At 41.8% G+C, this 22,762-nt stretch overlaps 1 protein-coding gene across 2 annotated transcripts in view; it reads left to right on the top strand.

Annotated features, from left to right (window-relative positions):
- The window catches only part of RMND5A (required for meiotic nuclear division 5 homolog A), a 60,667-nt gene that overhangs the window by 14,446 nt on the left and 23,459 nt on the right, over window positions 1-22,762 (top strand). The window contains exons 1-2 of one of the 2 annotated variants that reach the window (XM_031949805.1): window positions 11,256-11,364; window positions 11,506-11,648. In XM_031949805.1, the coding sequence (XP_031805665.1) occupies window positions 11,271-11,364; window positions 11,506-11,648 (237 nt within the window). In that variant the 5' untranslated portion in view covers window positions 11,256-11,270. Of the gene's footprint in view, window positions 1-11,255; window positions 11,365-11,505; window positions 11,649-22,762 lie in introns of those variants that run through there. The other variant, XM_031949804.1, reaches the window with a different exon arrangement.

Genomic DNA, 22,762 nt, shown 5'->3' on the forward strand with positions numbered 1-22,762 from the left:
TATTAGAGTGCTTATTGTTAAAAGAATTCAAAGGCCTTGGGGAAGGGCCAAGATCACCCACCAAGCTGCTTGGTTTTTTTATAACTTCTTTTGTGGGGAGCCGGCACTAATCTACAGGCCAACCTTGAATAGGTTGAATCTCCTAATCACATCCTAACTTTGAATAGGCAGATATCTAGGCATCCCCTAATCACATCATAGAGCTTCCTGCCACCAGAAACATCTGAGCAGCTCATCCTTGGCCGGGATACCAACCCTTTGTCTAGGACCCTCACCCTGTACTGTGTTTTAATAACCCTGCCTTCTTTTCTACTGCTATATATAGCTGTACTATTGCACCCATAAAAATGAGGCTTGATCAGATGGATTTGTCTTGCCTCCATTTTGCGCGTCCCCTCTCTCTTGCCCTTATCTCTTTTCTTCCAGGGTCCACACACTCTGCCTCGCGGGCCGAGGCATTCTTTTACTTAGTCTTCCTTCCCTCCCATCTCTTCCCTGCCTTCTTCCTATTCAAGACTGATTTTTTTTTTCTGAAGGCAAAGTCAGTCAATGCCTTTAACCTTGATTCTTTTTTTTTTTAAATTTTTTAAAATCTTTTTTATTTTTAAAACATGCATGAATAATTTGTCAACATTGACCCTTTCATAACCTTGTGTTTCAGATTTTCTCCTTCCCTCACCCCCACCCCTACATGGCAAGTAATCCAATATATAGTAAACATGTTAAAATATACGTTATTTCAATATGCATAAACATTTATACAATTCTTGCTGCACAAGAGAAATCAGATCAAAAAAAGAAAGTAAAAGAGTAAGAAAACGAAATGCAAGCCAACAACAACAAAAAGAGTGTAACTTTAATTCTTATTCACCTTTTAATGACTGATTGGGAGACAAACTGAGACCTCGCTGAAGACCTTAACTTAAAAAGACCAAGATTTGGCACTGCTGCCTCTGCCTCACTTAAATCCAATTCAATTGCAAGTCAAGACATCATCTTCCTGATGTCATTGGTCCCTTAGAGGACAAAGGATGAACAAGCTTAAAAATGTAGTTTTATTAAGCCCATGTATTAAAACTATTTCACATTAAGTTTTCAAAGATAAGCTAACTGACCTGAGCATCAGAACAAGTTTATTTTTTGTCTAATACAAACCTTCAGTTTCTGGCCAGAACAGAAACAGTTGCTGTTTACATTCACTCTGAACCATCAAACTCAAACAATGAACTTTTAAGACTATGAGAATTACTTCAAGGACCCGTGTTGTTGGATTTGAGTTGGGGAAGGAAAGATAATCAGTATATTGTTGGTACTTTTGCATCATCTGGTCAGAAATGAGAGGATTCATGAGGGATTCCTCAGAATTTCAGTTACTGTGTGTGTGAAAGTTGCATTTTAAGATCAGACTCATGGTTTGGGAGATTAGGAGTGATTATAGGGCTTAGTTATTGAGTCTCCAAGTTTTCAGTTGTGTAGCTGGGGCCCTTTAGGTGGCATTTACTAAATCACAGTTGGAGATCTGGGAATGATACCAGCCTTATCCAGAAAGAGATTTATAGGTTGGAAATCATTTGCAGAGAGATATTCATTAAATTCTTGGGAACTCATGAGGTCACCCAGAGTGTGAGGCAAGAAGAGGACTTGGAACAGACAGAGCTTTGGGATATACCCATGGTTATGGGATGTGGATAGTCTAGCAAGGGAGGCTGGGAAGAAACGGGAGAATCCAGTCATGAAAACCTAGAGCCCTTGAGGGAGTGATGAGGGACAGAGAGGGAAAAGTGTAAGTGGCCCCAGAGAGCCTGGGGGTCTCCCAGGGCTCTGTCCTGCACACTCTGGAACAAAGTATCAAATCTGTTTGGCTGGAAAGCTTTACGGAATGGTCCCACGTTGCCTTTCCAACACGCTTTTATAGTGCTCTCCTTACTCTGTAGGCCAGGGAAGCCAGACCCAGAGCCTGCTTTCTTTCTACAGAAAGTCTTTGTGGATTTCCCCTCCTGTCCTCCAACTGCTATCACCCACAATCTTACACGTGGCTGGGCCACCTTTCGACCTTTCCAAAGTTCTGTTACAGGCTGAGCCAAAGTCTAGGTAAACCATAAAAGCGGGGTAGAAATCACCCAGCAGTTATGTCTGTTGTGAGAGAGAGGCCTAGTGAGATGGGGTCCACAGAGAATGAAAAACTTTCCTTTCTAGCAAGAAGCTTGGAATGGAAGCAAGAAGCCTCCATTCTCATGGGAGGACAATTACATAAATAAGCATTTAGAGCATAAATATGTTAGTTTGGGAAGGGCAGTGATCGGGAGAGAGTGAGCCTGAGATGGCGATTCCAGGCAGGGGGACAGCCAGGATGGAGCCGAGGAGACTGAAGTTGTTTTTTTATGGTTTGTAGAGTTCAGCAGAAGTATTGTCCAATAAAACTGGAAAGATGGCTTGAGACTGGGCTGTACAGGAGTTCCTGTTTTTTCTTACCAAGAGCAGTGGGAAGCCCCTTGAATGGATGAGTTGGGAGATTGACCCGGGCAGATTGGGACTCAAGGAAATGTAGTGACCAAAGGCTGGCCTTGAAATCAGGAGGACCTCATGGGAAGCTCTGTGTCTGTGGCCTGCTTTTCCAGGACCCAGATTAAGTCACTGCTTGGTGTTGAGAGTTGCCATGCTAGTGAAATCATTAACGTCCAAACAAAATAAAAATGTGATCAAATATAAAATTTATGAGAGAGAGGTGTTTGGGGGAAATAGAGGCAGAAAATAGAGGATAAAGAAGCTAAGTTCAACTTTACATGGAATTATAGAACTTTAGAGCTGAAAGGGTCAGTCGGCAATCGGTGAACCTTTCTTAAGGTGCCTACTGTGTGCCAGACACTGGGCTAAGTTCTGGGAATACAGAGGTGACAGAAGACAGTTCCTGCCCCCAAGGAGCTCACAGGCTAATGGGCCTATGTGTCCTAATGGGGACACAACAAGCAAATAAGCTATGTATAGGCCAACCTAAAATAATTGAGAAAAGGCACCAGAATTGAGGAATTGGGAAAGGCTTTTAGAAATGAAGTTCTTTGGATGTAAAAGTTTTTTCCCAGTTTTATTTCCCTTGTAATCATGGCTACATTAGTTTTGTTTGTACAAAACCTTTTAAATTTAAAATGATCAAAATTACCCATTTTAATGTTCTCTAGTTCCTTTTTAGTCACAAATTCCTTTCTTCTCTTTATACCCAAGAGGTAGACCATTCCTTTTTTGCTTCTGCTATCATCCTTTATGTCTAAATCATGGATCCATTTTGACCATATCTTGGTATAGGTCAATGCCTACTTTCTGCCATTCTAGTTTCCAAATTTCCCAGTAATTTTTGTCAGATAGTGAGTTCTTATCCCAGAAGTAGGCTCTTTGGGGTTATCAAACACTAGATTATTATAGTCATTGACTGTTGTGGCTTGTGAACCTAACCTTGTCCACTAATCTACTACACTATTTCTTAGCCAATACCAAATCGTTTTGATGGTTTGTCCTTCATTCTCAAAGAAGACTGGGATAGGGACTTCAGAGAGGTGATGCCATAAAATGCAAGTGAATTGTATTTAAGTGAGAGAAGACTGGACTGGGTCACTTACTTCACTTTCCCCTCCAGAGCCACCTGGGTCCAGTGGCCAGATAGAGATCACCACGACCAGAGATGGCCCCGGATGCAGTGGGAGACCGTGGCCTTTTTAAACAAAGGTTTTCAGCTGGTGTTGAATTAAGGCCGCACCCATTCAATGATGAAAACTAAGTCAAAACAAAACAAAAAACTATCTGGGAGGAAAAGACCCTCTTGGTTTCTGGCCCAAACTGAAACAATCTGAGTTCATTCTGAATCAGTCCTGGTTAAGACCTATTGTTGGCCAAGCAATGAGAGCTAGAGTGATTTGAGTTTAAGGCAAGGTCATTATGAAAGAAATTTAGCTGCCAAAACCATTCCTTTGAGCAAAGCACCCACAAGTCTATGTGGCCAGAAGGAAGGGAAAGAAGAACTAACTGTGTGTCCAATGGGGCAGTTCTGTTAGGGTGGGGAGTTCAGGGGGAAAATAATGGGTTCTGTTTTGACCAGGTTGAGTTAAAGCTGCTGGACAACTAGTTTTGTTGAGGTCTAGATTTGGGTACCTAAATGAAATTAGGGTTTAGTAGAGGTCTAGTGACAGGTTCGGGGTACAGGAAGTCAAGCAAAGCTCCCCTGTAACCCCCTTGGATTCGGTGCAAGGATACAGTGGTAAGTGAAGTCTAGTAGGGGCAATAAAGGCATTTATTGGCTCGAGAGCTAGATTGATAAGAGGTTTGGAAGTAAGGAGATAGGTGAAGGTAGAGATAAGGAGGGCACAGGACAGAGGGTCCAGTGGGCAGAGGGTCCTCACATGGCTAGCATGTTTGGGACCTCTGCCAAGAGGGGGGTCCCAGCGTCTCCTTTTATAATGGAAGATTTAGCTCGAGGGGCTTTTGGGTGTAGCCCCAAAGTTGGCTCAGATCCAGGTGGGGCAGGGACAGGTCTGGATCTTCTATTGGAATTTAAAAGGACAGGATTTGTGAGTTAAAGGGTAATTACATTAACTGGGGGATTGGGGGGGAGAAGGGGGTTGGGAATCAAAGATAGCTCAAAATGATGTGGGAAAGATTCCTATCTGAAAGGTAGTTGGAGGTCAGCAGAAAAGCTGGGGCAGGGCACGTGGGTTTGAATTCATCAGATGGAGATGGTCATTGTTAGAAACAATATTCTGAATTCCCAAAAGGGTGCAAGAATGAACAGCCTTGGGATAAGTGAAGCAGCTTTCACAGGCTCCTGTGGGAAGCAGTTTGGAAATTCCCATGAGCTCCCACCTACTCCAGAGCCCACTGTTAAACCCTGTAATCCCACCTTCACTCCTCCTGCTCAAAGTTTCCTTTAGAGGACCCCCTTCCGCAGTCTCATATTTCATTACTCTCTTAGTGCATGTAGCAGTCCCCTTTCCTGGTCATGCATCATGAGGAGAAGTTAATAGAGCTAATTAGGCATTCAAAGTAGCAAGAATGCCTGGACCCAAGTTGGACAGGGGAACAAAGCTTGGATTTTGAATTACTGCTGGTCAAGATAGCATAGAACCATAGTTCTTACTCTTGTAGACAAGTTATAGCATCTGTGAAAACAACCTTGTCCTCCCACCATTCCTCACATGGATTCCTGTTGGTTTAGAGTTATTCTTTTCTTATCACGGCATATAATTAAATTTGGCTCAATATTATAACTGGTCAAGATTCATTTGTTTTTCAACTGTGGAAAAAAAAAACTTTACAAATATAATTTACTTTTCACATTAAATCCACGGGAACTGAAGGGAAGTAGTATAGAGGAAGAATGGAGAGCCCAGGACAAGATCCTGAGGGACAGCTTTGGTTAGGGGGTGAGATCTAGAAAGATTTAGAGAATCAGAGAGGTAGGAGAAGCTGGAGAGGAGTGTCCTGGAAGCCTAGAGAGAAGGGAGGAGACAGTGACTCAAGATTAGTGTCAAAGCTGTAGCCTGATGAAGGGAAATGAGGATTGAGAAAAGACCACGGAGTTTGGCAACAAAGAGATCATTGGCGATGTTGGAAGGAGCAGCTTTGGTGAACAGACGGGATCCCAGGAGCCAGAAGAGAGGGAGAGGAGCTGGATGGAGCCGCTTTTGCAGGGACTTCAGCTGCAAAGTACCGAAAAGAGAGATGGAAGGGTCAAGGGAGGGACCTGGACATGCTTTTGTAGGAATGGAGAAGGAGAGATTGAAACTGAGTAGGGGAGAAGAGGAAAGGAGAGAAGGGGGTCAAGGGATTAGAGGTCAGGGGGAGGGTGAAGAGTTGGGTTCAGTAGAGAAAGACGGGATAGACAGGTCACATGTAGATTTTGGCCTGATAGCAGGACTTCGGAAAGGGGGCCCCGTCATCCGGCCAAATGTCTGACATACTTGGAGACTGATGCTCAGGGAAGCTAACTCAGTAAAGGAAAGCTAATTCAGGTGGAGCTTTGGTCTCTGTCTAAGCCCCCTCCCAGCTAGCTGCTGAGCCCCTGATATCTGCTGTTTGGCATCCCGCTCCTGTGAGAACTCGCAGATAGAGTGCCAGAGTGAAGTGACCAACCGTGATGGTCTCCACACATGCCAGAGCGTCTGTTCCTAGTGGACTCTGTGCATTTGTCTCATTCAGATGCCGTCTGTCTTGGAGCTTCTGTAGTCTGGGCCTGGGGTGCTCTGATCCCTTCAGAGGAGGGAGGCTTCCCTGGAGAACTTTTCTGTCTCTCCTCCCCGTTAGGGGATGCGTATTTGTGCATTAGTCTTGGGAAGGCCTTGATTGTGACGGCCTTGAATGGAAGTCTCCATGCTGGTCCCTTCTAGAACTAGGTACGCTCCACAAAAGAATGCTTATTGATTGGTAAGCTTTCTCCAGGGAAAAGGTTATGGAAATGATGACCTGTATCTAGGCGTGGTAAGCCTTTTAACAGATTCAAAAGATGCCCATTTTCTTTGTATCTTGGACTCCTTTGGCTCCTGAAACTTGTAGAACCCTTCTCAGAATTATATTTTTAACTACATTGAATAAAAATAGAATTACAAAGAAAATCAGTTTACTGAAAATTAGCTACTGCTAATAAATAAATAATAAATTATTTGATAAGTCCATTGCATTGACTTCTTAACTAATTTATCTCATTTGTTCTTCACTATAGCTTTAAGGAGGTAGGTTCTTTTATTATCTCCTTTATAGATAAGGAAATTGAGGAAACCAAGTTAAATGACTTCTCAGGGATACACAATGAGGAGGTGTGTGTCTCTGGATTTGAACTCAGTTGTTTTGATTCCAGGATCAGCACTCTATCCATTGCTCCTACTGAGTTTTACCTAGTTATTTATTTTTTTAAATTGAAGCTTTTTATTTTCAAAACATATGCAAGCATAATTTTTCAACACTGATCCTTGCAAAACTTGTTCCAGTTTTTCTACCCTTTCCTCCTATCCCCTCTCCTAGATGGCAAATAATCCAATATACGTTAAATATGTACATCCAGTATAGACATACATATTTATGCAATTATTTTGCTGCACAAGAAAAATCAGATCAAAAACGAAAGAAAACGAGAAAGAAAATAAAATCAAGTAAACAACAAAAGAAGTGAAAATACTATGGTGTGATCCACACTCAGCTCCCATAGTCTTCTCTCTGGGTGCATGTGACACTCATCATCACAAGATCATTGGCACCAGCCTAAATCATCACATTATTGCAAAGAGTCACGTCCATCAGAATTGATAGTTGTATAATCTTGTTGTTTCCATGTACAATGATCTGGTTCTGCTCACTTCCTCAACATCAGTTCCTGTAAGTCTCTCCAGGCCTCTCTGAAATCATCCTGCTGATCATTTTTTATTGAACAATAACATTCATACACCATATTTTATTCAGCCATTCTCCAATTAATAGACATCCACCCAGTTTCCAGTTTCTTGCCACTACAAAGAGGGCTGCCCCAAACATTCTTGCAAAGGATTCCTTTTCCTCCTTTAAAATCTCTTTGGGATACAGATTCAGTAGAAATGCTTCTGGATCAAAGGGTATGCTCAGTTTGATGGCTTTTTGAGCTTAGTTCCAAATGGCTCTCCAGAATGAATGTTATTTAGTTATTTGGAAATAGATGAGTTTTCTTTAAAAAAAAAAAAAAAAAAAATCCAAGTCATGGATATCAGGTTAAAAACTATTGCATAGAAGGAACCTTATCAGTCTGTGATCTTTTATGATCAGAATATAATGTAAAAATTATTTTTCTTCCAAGAAATTCAAACAGAAATGACAAAAGGTTACCTTTACAGGTCCCCTCTCTTTATTTACAGGCTTCTCACAGGTTAACTAGTTGTCAGTTTTGAAGAGTATCTTCTTCCCTCCCTCCTAAAGTTCTAGGTCCTCCTCCAAGTGAGGATTTGTTACTTGGGATCACCCACGTTTCAGTTCACAATAGTGCTTGAACATTCATTTTTGTTTTATTTTATAATTTTGTGCGTCTCTTGTTTTAAAAGTCACACTTTTCCTAAACATATCCCTTCCTTCCCTCCTTGCCCAGAGAGCCTTCCCTCGGGCCAGGAATGATGAAGCAAAAAAGCTCCGGCCCCAGATCATTCTGCAGAATCCAAGCCTGGCTTGCCTGTGTTGGAGAGATAGCACATGTTTCTTACTTGAGTGAAAGCAGGGCGGGAGGAGCTGTTTTCTCCTTTTCCTTCTCTGGAACCCAGCCTGGCTGTTCTACTCACTCCTTGGGTTTTGTTGCCTTTCCACTGACCTTGTCGTGCTGGGTGTTGTTGGCCAGGTTTCCCACGTTTCTCTGAATCCCTCATTTGTTGTCTCTTACAGCACAGTGGTACTACCTTCTGTTTATCTGCCACACTCTTTTTCCATTCCCAAATTGGTGGTGGCCCACTCTGTTTCTAGCTCCTGCTTACCACAGGATGGGTTGATGAAGTGGTGGGCTAAAGGCACAGAAGGCCAGTGTCCAGTGCATTTTATTTGTTTGGGTTATACTCCTTATAAGTGAGAGGGTTCTCTTTGAGGGAGGGGGACTTGGGGGGAGTGTTAATGGAAATGAGGGAAATTGCCAAAGGAAATAACAAGAAAACAAAAAAACAAAAACAAAAGAAAAGTTGAAAGCTCAGAAGAGGACACAAGTTGGCAATTTGCTTAACTAGTTGTCAGTTTTGAAGATGTAATATAATTCATGTTTTAAAAATCTACATAATAAGTTTACGGCTTCATATACAATCCTTTTTTGTTCTCTATTTTAAGAGGAAAATATGGCTATGACTATTTTTGTACTTGTGGGATGTCTTTGACCTCTTTGGGTCATATTCCTGTAGGTTGGGATTCCTATGGTTAAAGAGCATGGACTTTTTTGTTTTAGTTGTTTTGGGAGAGCATAGGCGTGGGGAAATAATTCCCAACTGCTTTCCAGAGTGGTTGGATGGGTCCTAGCTCTCCTAACAGTGAATCAGTGTGGTGTGCCCCTATGTCATCTTGGCCATTTTGCAAGAGATCACTTTCAGTGGTGGAGCAGGTTTCCTAAGTTTCATGTAGTCATATTGAAGCCACTATTTTGATAGTAAGTGGAGGGAGGGGTTGATTATAATAAAACTGGAAATAGCAGCTCTTTTCAGAGCTTTTCTGCTTTATTTCTACCCACTACCTTATTCCTTCCTTATTTAACCAATCTACCCCTCGAATTGTTCTTTCCTTATCTTCTCTCCCATCTATTCTTTTGCCCTCTTATTTCTGAATTTAGGAGACGTTAGTTTCACCCTTCCTCTTTCTTTCCTTTTCCTTTCCTCTCTCCTCTCTCCTGTCTCCCTTCCTTCCTTTCTCCCACCCATCCCCAAACCTTCCCAGCTGCCCTCTTCCCTCCTTTACCTATTGCTGATAAGAGTAAGGTTCCAGGACTAATCCCCCTCTCCCCAGCTTCTCCTGTATCAATTTTTCCTTTCATGCCTCATTTATATGATAATTACTCTTTCAATCTTTCCCTACAGTTTTATTTTTTTTTTAGAATCATACCCTCATACTCAGGTCAGCCTAAGCCTTTTTTTCCACACAACCCAAGTAATGATGACAATCATAAGAATATTGCTAATACCTTAACATATATGAAGCAAACAATTTTACCTTATTGACTCCCTTATAATTGGTCCTTCATGTTTACCTTATATTTCTCCTGGATGTTATATATCAAATCATCCCTTAAGTTTTAGAATTATTGTCACAAAGACCTGAAAGTCTTTCAATTTGTTAAATGTCCTTTCTCTCTCCCCCACCCCACCCCCCTATTTAGGATTATACCTTCCTATGTAAGTTACCCTTGGTTATAACCCCAATTCTTTTGCTCTGTAGAATGTAGTATTCCACGACCTATGGTCTTTTAGTCTTTTAGACCTTAGTCTCTTAGTCTTTTAGATCTAGCCTGGTAAGTCTTGTGTAATCCTTATTGTAGTTCCTTGATATTTAAATTGTGTTTTGTTTTTTTTTTTGCTTTCAATATTTTCTCTTTAACCTGGGAGCTTTGAAACTTGGCTATATTTCTGTAAGTTTTCCTCCTGGGATCTCTTTCAGGTAATGATTAATAGATTTGTTTTTTCTTTGTGATTTCTACTTTGTCTAAAACTTCAGGCCAATTATTAAAATAATTTCTTATATTGTATAAGCTTTTTTTAAAATCATATTTTTCAGGTAGTCTTAACTTTTCTTATATATCTCCTTGATCTATGCTCCAGATCCTTTGTTTTTCTGATGAGATATTTCATTTTTTTAAATTGTTTTACAATTTCTTAAAACATCATTAGTTTCCCCTTACTTAATTCTAACTTAAAGTCCTTTTAAAACTCTTTTTGTGCTGGGGACCAATTTCTCATTGAAAAAGGAGTGACTTTGTTAGTTCCATTATCTTCCTTTGAATATGCACTCAGATTTTCTCTGTCCTAACTATCTATGATTGGGTTCTTTCTCCTTTGCTTATTTATCTTTATTTGTTTGTTTTTTAAGCAGCCATTAGTGTGATCAAATTGTGGTCCTGAGATATGGGGAATGATGCCTCAAGCCTCAGGGTCTTCTCACTGTTATGTTCTGAGGCATTCTTGGGGTCCAACCTTTCCACTATTAAGCCTCAGTCAGGGTCCCAGCCACACTGTTCTGCAAATGCTCTTGCTCCCTTTGGTCCCTCCAGTGGCGGCAAACTGCAACTTCCTTTCTGCTTTGGGACTGAAACCACGGACTCTGTTGTCCTGCAGGGCCCAGAATCAACGGGGACCCTGCCCCTTGCTGCTGCAGCCACAGCCGGGGCACATCTGCTTAGCACCCCGTGCTCGGTGCTGGTATCGGTCCTTCTTTGGACTTTGCTGGCCTCCCTCTTCCCCCCATCTGCAAAATGAACATTTCTGAGCTAGGCTGCCTCTCTCCCCAGCTGCCCCAGGACTCCTTGTAAGTTAGTTCTGCAGAGTCCCCAGGAGGTCTTGCACTTAACTGGCCCAGTCTCTGCCCCTGGAGAGGCAGCCTTTCCTGGGTCCTTTTCCACTTGTCTTAGGAAGACTGCTGCTTTCCCATTTCTGCTGCTCTGAGGTGATGCTCTCAATGTTAAAAGCATGGAGGGAAATGGAGCCCAAGTCTTGTGACTTGCCAAACTTCAGAAGTTCATCTTGTTGATGAGAACACCTGGGAAGGCTCCGTGGGATTGTTGGGTCAGATGGTGGTCTGGGGTCTCTTAGCCAATGGGATTTGGAGGCGGGGCTGGGACTCGGGCGGTCCTGCCTCGAAGCTCTGGGACCCTGCGCCAAGTAAAAAGCAAGCACCCTTTTCTTGGAGGTGATAGCCGTAATGACATTGTTTGCTATTGTAGATGCCCCTCTCCCTGCAGAGTGGTGCCAGGGATGATTTGGGTTAATTGTTCTGCCCTCGTTAAGTAAGTCTGGTTTTGCTTTAGTAATTCATTTTCTCTTCATATAGGCCAAGATGGTGAATTATCAGGGACACTGTCACTTGTTTTGACACAGTGCTGTAAAAGAATAAAGGACACAGTCCAAAAACTGGCTTCCGATCACAAAGACATCCACAGCAGTGTCTCCCGGGTTGGAAAGGCCATTGACAAGGTAGGTTGTTTACTGTGTGACTCCTTCCTTCCAGACAGAGGTCCCCCCGGGGCCTTCCCCAGTGACCAGGGCTTCTCCTTTCAATGACACATGACCCTGGGTCACCTGCACCTTGGGGGCCCCTTTGGACCTGGCTGCTGCACACTAGCCTTCAGGTGGAAGGTCCTTTCTTCTCTGCAACCCCAGCTCCAGCTCTTTGGAGCCGGCCAGAGGAGTGAGGCCGCTGCAGGTACCCCGGGGACTGACTCTCCTTAAAAATTCTCAGCCCACTGGACCTGGGCAGCAGATCTGAGCCCTTGCTCCTAAGCCCTTGGAAGCCAAAGAGGGCAAAGTTGGGTCCTGGGCAGCTTTCTGTCCTGGGGCCCTGTCTGTACCCGATTTTGGCTGTGGCCCTCAATAGCCTCAGACAGCCCTGGGGTGACCTTGGCCCTCCCCTTTGGAGTGCTCTGCCTCAGGACTCCCCCGCGCCCCCCCCCCCCCCCAAGCTTTGTAGAATGTGGTTGGAAGTTTGCCCTCATGGGCAGAGCCGCCCTGTACCCTCTGCCTTTGCCCTTGCTGTCTCCTGCAGCTGGCAGGTTCTTCTTCCTCCTTTTCTCTTGTAATTACACCTGGACTCAAGACTGGGCCGGTGCTGCCTCCTGCAATGTTCCCAGGGTCACTTCCCCCACCTGCATTACTCAGCGTCCCTCCTGTGCTCCCTTGGGCCACGTTGGAGTGGATGCTCCATGGGGGCAGGACTGTCTCCCTCTGTATCTGTTAGCTTGGGTTGCCTGAGCTCTGGGCAGGCCCCTGGTCCAGGAGGCTCCTGGCACTCGGGGAAAGGCCTCCGGCAGAGGTGGGCCCTGAGCCAAGGGGATGTGAACTGGAACTGAGGGGTCACAGGAACCACAAGCAGGCCCTCAGGTGGGCACTGAGCTCCTGGGGGAGACTGAACAGGGGGGAGGATGGAGCTGGGCCTGGGGTCAGGGAGATCTGAGGTGGGATGTGAGTCTATTTCCTAGCTGTGTGACTGGGGCAACTCCCTTCCCCTTCTGCCACCTGGGTTTCCTTCACTATCACATGGGCTAATAGCAGCATCCCCCTCCCAGGGCTGCTGTGGAGATCACAGGAATCTCAGTATGCAGGAGGCAAGTGTACATTCTCCCCAAACAAAGGGACCTCTCTCTGTTCAGGGAGGTCACAGTGAGCCCCAGAAGCTCATGGAGGGCTGACATGGCCATACCTGCGTTTTAGAACAGTCGTGGCACCTGAGTGGGGAGAGGCTTCAGGCAGGAAAAGCCAGATTATTGGAGCCTTTGGGCAGAAGGCAGGGAGGGGCCAGCCTAAGAGTCTGGAGAAGGGCTAAGATGCTGAGAGCTGGATGGACTGAGCGCGGTTTCTCTGGAGAGGGACTAAGGCTTGCCCCAAGGGCTCACCCAGTGCCAGAGGATTCTCTGTCTGGCCCGTGAACAGGAGTGAAGGAAGCAGATGGCAAGAGCGATCCAGGTTGGAACTTAGGAGGACATGGAGGCACAAGAGAAATGGGTGCTGTCGGGTTGGTTCAATTAGGAGGGAGGGAAGAGATTAAGTAGTGGAAGAGATGGGGAGCCATGGGCCGGGAGCCTGGGGCAGGATGAACAGGGACGACCAGGAAGAGGAATTCTGGAGTTGGGGCCACATGGGAAAAGCTTTGTCAGAGTCAAGGATGTGCGCCTCTTTGTGGGGCACAGGAGAGTACGTCGTGGGCCTTCAGGTTGTAGTGCTGGACAAGAAGGAGATCACACCGGCCAGTACTCAAAGAAATTCATCACTTTGTTCACTGGAAGGACAGATACTGAAAATGAAATACCTGGCCACATAATGAGAAGACAGGACTCAATGGAAAAGACCCTGATGTTGGGGAAGACTGAAGGCAAAAGGAGAAGGGGAAGGGGGAGAGGATGAGATGGATAGAGCGTGCCATGGAGCAACAGACATGAGCTTGGACAGACTTTGGGAAGAGGCGGAAAGAAGGGCCTGGCATTCATGGGGTCCTGGAGCTCCAGAAAGTGGCCAACTAAATGGCAAGGTCAAAGATATTGAAGCATTTGTATGGAGTTTCCTTTTTTGAAGGTGGAAGATGGTAAGAAGGGACTTTAAGCCAGACCCTGGAAACTCCTTGGGAAAGCAGGCAGATGTCCTGGGAGTGGACAGAGAAGGCCCACTAGGCTGGACCAGATGATCACTGTGGACAGTGTGACCTTTGAAGGAAAAGGCATTGAGGGAGAAGCAGAGACAAGCACAGTGTACCCCACTTCCTCTACTGGGCATTGGGGCATGAGAGAGAAGCCCATGTTGTAAAAGAGCTCTGCCCTGGGGGACGGGAGCCAGGCAGTCTAGGAGAGGGAAAGAGTGAGGAAAGCTGAGGCTGACATGAAGACAAGTTTGTTACCTCTCAAGCAAGGATTCCAGAGACTACAGGGGAGGGCATGGGCAGATCTGGAGGAGGCGTAGCATTGAAGAATGCTAGAGGGCTGGGGGACTGATGTTTTGTTCAGGATCCCTGAGAAGGCCTTGGAAGCAGGCTAACCACTGAGTACAATGTGCTGGGGTGCAGGAACGCTTGGAGACAAGTTCATTGAGAGAAGCAAGTTTTTAAAGAGGTCTGCAGTAGAGGGAGACATTTTATTTTTTCATTTCTTTTGACTGTTTCACATCCTTTTAAAGCCATAACGCCCTTAGATCTAAGATTGTATTATCAGATGTCTTACTGATGAACTGAAAGATAGATATGGTACATTACAAAGAGATATTTTCAAAAGGCCAACCAGGTATTACATTTTAGTTTGTAATGAATTTTTAAAATTTGATTTAAATTTTTTTTAAAAATTCACTCATGTAAAACCTTGTATTCCAAATTTTTTCCTTCCTTTCCCCCTACGCCTTCCTTTGACAGCGAGCAATCCAATATATGTTAAACATGTGCAATTTTTCTATATATATTTCCACATTTATCATTGTGCACACAAAAAATCAGACAAAAAAGGAAAAAAATGAGGAAGAAAATAAAAGCAAACTGCAACAAAAAAGTTGAGAATACTGTGTTGTGATCCACATTTAGTCCCCACAGACTTCTCTCTGGGTGCAGATTCTCTCCATTACAGGTCTGTTGGAATTGGCCTGAATCATCTCATTGTTGAAAAGAGGCAAATCCATCACAGTTGATCATCACATGATCTTGCTGTTACTATGATCTCTTGGTTCTCCTCATTTCATTTAGCATCAGTTCATGTAAGTCTCTCCAGGCTTCTTTGAAATCATCCTCCTGATCGTTTTTTAGAGAACAATAATATTCCATAACATTCATATACCACAATTTATTCAGCTGTTTTCCAACTGATGGGCATAAACTCAGTTTCCAGTTTTGTGCCATTATGAAGGGCTGCCATAAGCATTTTTGCCCATGTTGATCCCTTTCCTTCTTTAAGCCAGTAGAAATGCTGCTGGATCAGAGTATGCACAGTTTGATAACTTTTTGAGCATTGTTCCAAATCGCTCTCCAGAATGGCTGAATGTATTCACAACTCCACCAACAAAGTATCAGTGTCCTAGTTTTCCTACATCTACTCCAACATTGTGCATTATCTTTCCCTGTCATTCTAGCCAATCTGAGAGGTGTGTAGTGGTATCTCAGAGTCATCTTAATTTGCATTTCTCTGATCAATAGTAATTTAGAGCATTTTTTTTCATGTGACCAATTTATAAGGAGTTTTTGCTAAATTTTAAAAATGTTTGGAGAAATAAATGATTTCCTGTTTTGAATAGAGAAAGACACCAGGTGATGTTGTGGAGACATCTGCAAGATTATATCTGATATAAGTGTTTAGGCCCAAGGAAGACTGGCTGGAGGAGAATGTATTATTCAGTTTCAAACCTGCTTTGCACATGGTGCTTCATCTGAAAAGGGTGGGGGTGGGGGGGGAATAAGCCTCATGTAATGAGAATACACTGTTAGTAAGTTAGAATGGCTAGGTGCTGGTAGTTTTTAGCCTAGTTGATCCCATTCACCTGTGTCTATGATCTTTAAAGGTCTTTTTAGTCAGCACTCTTTTTAAGGCATACAACACTGAGTTGACTCCCTTTCTGAGTCGGTAAACTGGAAAGAGCCAGGTCACATCCTTGGCAATGTCTTCAGAGTAAAACCATGTCATTTTACTGCTTGTGAAAGAGCTTAATCATAGTGTGTACCATCTCTTAAGTGTGACAATCTCTAATCAGCTTATTTACCTTTGAGAAGGTGTTTTCTGTAGTATTTTACTGGGGTTTATAACAATAACAGAGAAATTGATTGAAGACTCAAGTGACTTCAGCTAATAAAGAGTTTTGAAGACCATTTGAGTGGGTTTCTGGTTTTGTTTTGTGTTTTTAAAAGCTCAGTTTTTTCCCAGTTTGTCCTTTCAGTTGAACACTGAACTCAACTTTCTTATTTACTGAATTTTGGATTACAGTTCAGAGCTGTAGAAGTTATCCCATGAAGCCATTCAGAACAGGTGGTGAATAAGCTGACCCATTAGCTTTTCGTAGCATCAGTAGCAGAAATAATGGAACCAATTATAGTAACAAAACAAGGGATAATTAAAGGGAATTTTTTTGCTAGTGTGTCCTGCCAGATATGATTTTTAGTTTAAAAGGCTATCTGGCATTAAGTTCTAAAAGGCACTTCTCCATGTTTAGTAAAAGACTCCTGATCTTTTTCCCCAAAAATGAAAGAATTGGATCCTTTTCACTGAATTCCTTCACTTATTAATGGTAGGCAAAGTCCTGAAGGCCTAGTTAGAAATCCTTTAGGCAATTTTGCCCCAAAATAAGAAGCCAATGATTTTTATACTGTTCACCAAGACATTTCATGATCTTCAATTACTATAAAAGGGCCATAAAGCACAGTGTGGCTATGAGTCAGTGCTTTAAGATGTTGATTGTTTTGGAGCAAATCTGATTATAATCAATTTGAGTTTTTAAAATAATCTGTGTTTTGTTTATTATGAGACTTTATTTTAACTGGGGCACAGAGTGCATGTGGGTAATTTCATATTATATGATGTTCAAGGCAAAATAGACTTGGGTATGTTGACTACTCTGTTATCCCTATAGTTCTGAATCCAGTTACTTGGGTGTTGTCTTACTTTGGACTCAACCAGTCAAAACACTCATGTGTTAGCGGAGTTGTTAGAAATAGCCAAATTATACTCACTATTTTGAGCTTTCATAGCATTTCATTCATTCACCTGTCACTTGTTGGGAGAAAAAAGCAAGAAACTAAGTAGAGAATGAGAATGTTCCCTGATTCATTATGTTAGGGACATTTACTTGGATCTAGAAGGTTTGTTAGGGAATTTTAAGAGTCAGATAGCTATCATGGGCCTATTATCAGCAGTAATGGTTCTTGAAGGGCAGCTAGCACAGAGTTTGTTTAGGGAGGGAAAAGAAGATGGAGAATTGTAATATGAAGGGCCAAGTGGTGAAATCCAGTTGGTACTCAGATTAGGAAGATTTATAAATTTTTGGAGAGAGGAAAGAGAGAGTCATAGGAAAGGGAAAGAGGGAATGAATACAATAGTAGAAAATTGGGAACCCATATCATTGCTAGAGATGAAATTAGTTTTATAGAGGAGAAAGGGGCATCTAGAGGAAGCAATAATAGATTCCTCAAGGGGCATGTGTGGAAGTAAAGACACCAGAGTGAAGAAACCATTTGAGATTGTTTCTGCTTTTTTGATCATGAATTTAATTTAAATTTAGAGTTAGAAACAAATTTTATTTGACTATGGCAAATAGTCAAACTTGACTTGAAAAAGTCAGGGTGAAGGAGTAGAACAAACTCTCAAGATGGAGATGAAGTTACATGGTAGTTTTACCTTGTAGAGTATAAATGGATATATTTTGAACCCTTGATTTAGGCACAGAGCACCATACCCAGTGGTAAAAGTATAGGAGTCTTCTCAAATCCTGAAGTCTCTTCAGTGGATTTATTTCCTCTGCTTCCACCCTTTCATCTATATGAGTCTGAAATTTTGAAATCAAAAAGGCATGTGCGGGTCCCTATTTGCCATTCTCCCCTCCCCCCCCTTTTTTTAAGTGCCACCTATGATTTCTTCTTTTCCCATCTGTTCATTTAGAATCTTCTCCACTTTGAGATCTTCTTAAAATGAGATATTGGACTTGGGATGAGGAAGACCTGAGTTTGAATTTTGGCTAGGCCATTTGCTGGCAAGTCATCCTTCCTCAGCCTTCAGATTTCCTTGTTGTGAAATCAGGATTATAATAATGCCTGTGTTGTCAGAATCAGAAGAGATAACGTATATATGTGTGTATGTGAAGCACTTTATGTAGTGTTCTAGGATTTGTTTGCAAAGAGTAGCTGTTATTATTTTTCTCATGACTGTCATTACTTCCTGGAGACTTCCCTTAGAACTAGGAAGTCTGGTTGTGCAAAAACGACCCTGCAGCTCCTTCCTTGTCTGGCAAGGGATGGGACGGAGACTTGGGGAAGGGATGCGAGGTCCCAAGGTTGTCGGTGCCCAGGGGTTCTGGTCTCTAAAAGAAACAGAATCATTCTCATGATCCCAGCATTTTCTGCTATCTGTTCTGGCCTTTGTTCTAGCCAGGTCTGGCTAAGCCTACAGAGCACTGATGGAGAAATGGCTGGCAGTTTTGTAGGAGTCTTAGCGTTTTGAGGTCATTTGTTAGTCTTCATGTTCAGACTCTGAAAGTCACTGTTCAGATGCACAGGTGAGAGGATCTGAATGAAGAGCTATGCAAAGCCCTTTCATTTCTTCAAACTAAGCCACAATTTCCAATGTTTTTCACTATCCTCCTCTCTCTATGTCTCCCTTCTCATTGAAATCCCTGAGAATCAAGCTGTATGTTGAATTGATTATTGTGGACTTCTTTAATTCTTCATATATTTCAGCAGATTATAGGATCATAGGTTAAGAGCTGGAAGGAACTTTGGGTTTTACCCCTCTGGGGCCAAGGGAAGTGAAAAGACTTGCCCAGAGTATTGATCTATAAGCTTGTCATCTTAAGCCCATCAGTTGACCATTACAATAGATTATTTCCAGATCTTTGACATTTTGAAAGTGCAGCTATAAATATTTTGGTGTGTATGAAATGAATGTAGTTCTTAGTGTCCTCTGTGCTGTATTTTATCTATATTACTGTGTCTTCTAAAAAAGCGCCACACCACAGTGAGCCATAAAATAAAAACAAATTATAAATCACCAGGTGGCCACCCTTATGATGATATGAGGATTTTTAAAAATACAGTACTTTTAAAGCACAATTTTTGACCAAATATTTGTCTAATGATTTATGCATTCAATTTAGACTTCAGATAATATGTTGCCTTCTAATAAATAATCAATTTATGATGGAATGCTTTGGTCATTGGTAACTTTCAAGTAAATCTCATATGTAAATAAATATACTTTATGCAGTTGTGGAAAAAAAAAAAAACCTAAACAACTATAATTAATTATTGCTTCAGCCCTTGGTTGTAACTTGCTCTCATAGTAGTTAGCCTTACTAGTCTCTCTTGATTCCTAGGCCCTCAGAGTACCTCTGGCCACTGATCTTTGCAGTGTCAACTAATTCTACCAACTAGCCTCCTCTGAGGCCTTCAGAATTCTCTGGCCACGATTTCTTGAATTGCAGTTTCATAACCAATAGTGCACTCAAGAACAGCCAGTTAAGTGCAAACTTAAAGCTTTTGTTATACCTACTCACATAATGTCCTGACTTGTTAACTCCCTAGTGAACACATGGTCTGAAGACCCACATGTTCATTATCAACTTCCTTAACTCTCTTGGCTGTCCATCCGCTCGGCTAATAAAGAGAGGGACTTGCTGCCCCAGTGGGCTTATAGCGGGTCTGTGAGGTCACACAAATAGCCAATCAGAGAGAGAGCTTTCTCCCGTTAAGAAGCTATCTCGATATGGACAGGATCCCACCCAAGGGGCAGTCCTGTACCCATAGAGATTACTTCAAGGCCACTCAAATCTCTTGTTGCATTGTGGCCACCCATTTAAAGGATCCTTACACTTGGTATCATAGCATCATAGCTCTAGAATTGAAAGAGGGACCATAAAATTATATAGTCCAACCCCATCCTTTTGGTAGAACAAGTTAAAACTTAGGGGAGGGTGTGGAAATTGCCTTAAATCATAAAGTAACTCTCTCTGAGGTGGTATTTGACTAGAAGTTTGAGCATTTTTATCCAGGCTTTGATCAGAGGCTCCTGACAGGTAGGAGGTGAGTAAAATACATAACAAACTTAATTTGTTCTCTTAAAGAATGATGAAGAGCAGAGTAGCAGGTATCATCAAGGAGATAAATGATGGGCAATGTTGGTGGGCTAAATAAGTGAAGGAACAAATAAGTGGGCATCCCATGGCTCTCCTAGTATCTTCATAATTTTGAGGGGAAAAAACTGTCCAAGGCACAAGGACAGTCCCCCTGTGGTAGACTCATGGAAGGACATGGTCCAGGAGTACTATGGGATGGGCAGATGGTTTCAGTCTGTGTTGTTGGAGGGAATGTCTAAGCCTAGAAGATTAGATGTGTGTGTATGGTATGTTTGTCAAATTATGATGACAGCTGAAGAGTTCAGACAGGTCTTACAGAGTTTGGATGTTAAAACAAATGAGGCAGATTTGAATGGAGAAAATGTCAAGTCTTCCACTAATATACCAAAAAGAAATCATATATAGAAATATCTGGAGCACAAGAGGGTGACATGGTAATCAAAGAGAGAGAGAGAGAAAGAGAAAGAAAATGTGCAAAGCGGGAATGGGGGTGGGGTGGCCTATTACCCCATCCTCCGCTATCCCTCCATTTGTTATTTTGGGATTTTATAGTTCAGTGACTTCATATTTGGGGGTGTTATTTTATGTGATGACAATCTACAATCTCTCCATGTTTTTGGAGATGGTTTTGTGCGTTGCTGTGAACAAAATTATTAATTAGTTAGCTGGGCTGGCTTCTGGTTGGCAGTGCCACTAGAACGTTACTGGTAAAATGGAAATAAAATTTTGATCTACCAAACAATGAAGACTTTTTTACTTAAACTTTTTATATTATTTTTAAAATCCTCAAATGTATTATAGTACATGATATGAAGTATTGAGGCAGAAAATAAAATTTTTTGTCATTGTCATTGTTCTCTTAATAGTTTTTTTATTAAATATTGGCAGCCTTCTCTACTGTTTGCATCTGTGTATTATATAGTGTAAGTAATTAAAATGTTATGTAAGATAATATATTTTATTTATTTTTTTAGAGAGTTTTTAATATTTTATTTGAAAGGGAGAGATTTACTGGGATCCATGGTTTTGTTCCAGGGCTGAATGAGACTATCGTCTCCAAGAATCCAGCCGGTAATATATTTTATATAATATTATAAACATGATTGTTAATATATAATATCATATATTAGGTTTTACTTTGGGGATCTCTGTTAGGTTTTATAGATTCTTTTTTATACATATATATAAGTGTATATATAGTTGTTGTTGTTGATTACTAGATAGTTCTGATAATGACTGTTCTCAATTTTGCTCAGACTATTCTTTGTTTTCTGTCTGGAAAAAGGGGTTGGGGAGAGATAACATCAAGAAATGTAGGTGATTTTAGCATTTTATCAAAACTTTTTATTTTCAAAATATATGCACAGTTTTCAACATTCACTCCTGCAAAACCTTGTGTTTCAAAAATTTCCCCCTTCCTTTTCCTCACCCCCCCCCTTAATAAATGGCAAGTAATCCAACATATGTTAAACATGTGCAATTCCTCTATACATATTTCTACAATTACACAAGAAAAATCAGCTCAAAAAGAAAATAAAACAAAAAGCAAGAAACAATAAAAAAGCAAAAAAATTGTTGTAATTGACACTCAGTCCCCTTTAGTCCTTTCTCTAGGTGTGCAGATGGCTCTCCCCATCACAAGATCATGGAATTGGTCTGAATCATTTCATTGTTGAAGAGAGCTGTGTCCATCAGAATTGATCATCGCATAATCTTGTTCCCATATACAATGTTCTCTTTGTTCTGCTAATTTCATTTAGTGTCAGTTCATGTCAGTCTCTCCAGTCCTCTTTGAAATCTTCCTGTTGGTCTTACAGAACAGTACTGTTCCATAGCATTCATATACCATAAGTTATTCAACCATTCTCCAACTGATGGGCATCCACTCAATTTCTAGTTTCTTGCCATTACAAAAAGGGCTGCCATAAACATTTTTGCACATGGGTTTTTTTTTCCCTCTTTTTTATGATCTCTTTGGGATACAGATCCAGGAGAGACACTGCTAGATCAAAGGGAATGCACCGTTTGTTAGTCCTTTGGGCATAGTTCCATATTGCTCTCCAGGAAATGCCCTCCAGAAGGGTTGGATCAGTTCGACAACTCCACCAATAATGCATTAGTGTCCCAGTTCTTCCACATCCCCTCCAACATTTATCATTATCTTTTCCTGTCATCTTAGCCAATCTGAGAGGTATTGGTGGTACCTCAGAGTTGTCTTAACTTGCATTTCTTTGATCAGTAGTGATTTTTAGAGCATTTTTTCATATGGCTAGAAATGATTGCTGTAATTTCTTCATCTGAAAATTGTGTGTTCATATCGTTTGACCATTTATCATTTGGAGAATGCTAAAATGACTTTTTTTGAGTCAATTCCCTGTTTTATAAATGAGTCCTTTATCAGAACCTTCAGATATATTTTTTCCCCAGTTTTCTCTTTTTCCTTCTAATCCTGTCTAGGTTGGTTTTGTTTGTTGTAGAGGGCAGAAACTCTGGAAAAGTATATCTGGAAAAATACTTATAACAAGGTATTTACTCAGTATGATTGATGAGATAATGGTTCTCTTTCACACATATTTAATGTGCTATAATGATGTAATCATACTGGTATTTAAGGGCTGAGAAGACTGGAAATAAGACATTCCATTTGTGACCATTCTCGTGGTGGCTCTCTTGCCTCCTGCACTCCTCCACTAAGATCAAGACTGGACCAGAATAAAGACTCTAGTCTCTATTCTTGTGGTGTCTATCCGGCTGAGACTAGGGCATCCAAAGGACCTCCAGAAAGCTAGCCC

This window comes from Sarcophilus harrisii, chromosome 2 (assembly GCF_902635505.1).
Source record: "Sarcophilus harrisii chromosome 2, mSarHar1.11, whole genome shotgun sequence".
Taxonomy (NCBI): domain Eukaryota; kingdom Metazoa; phylum Chordata; class Mammalia; order Dasyuromorphia; family Dasyuridae; genus Sarcophilus; species Sarcophilus harrisii.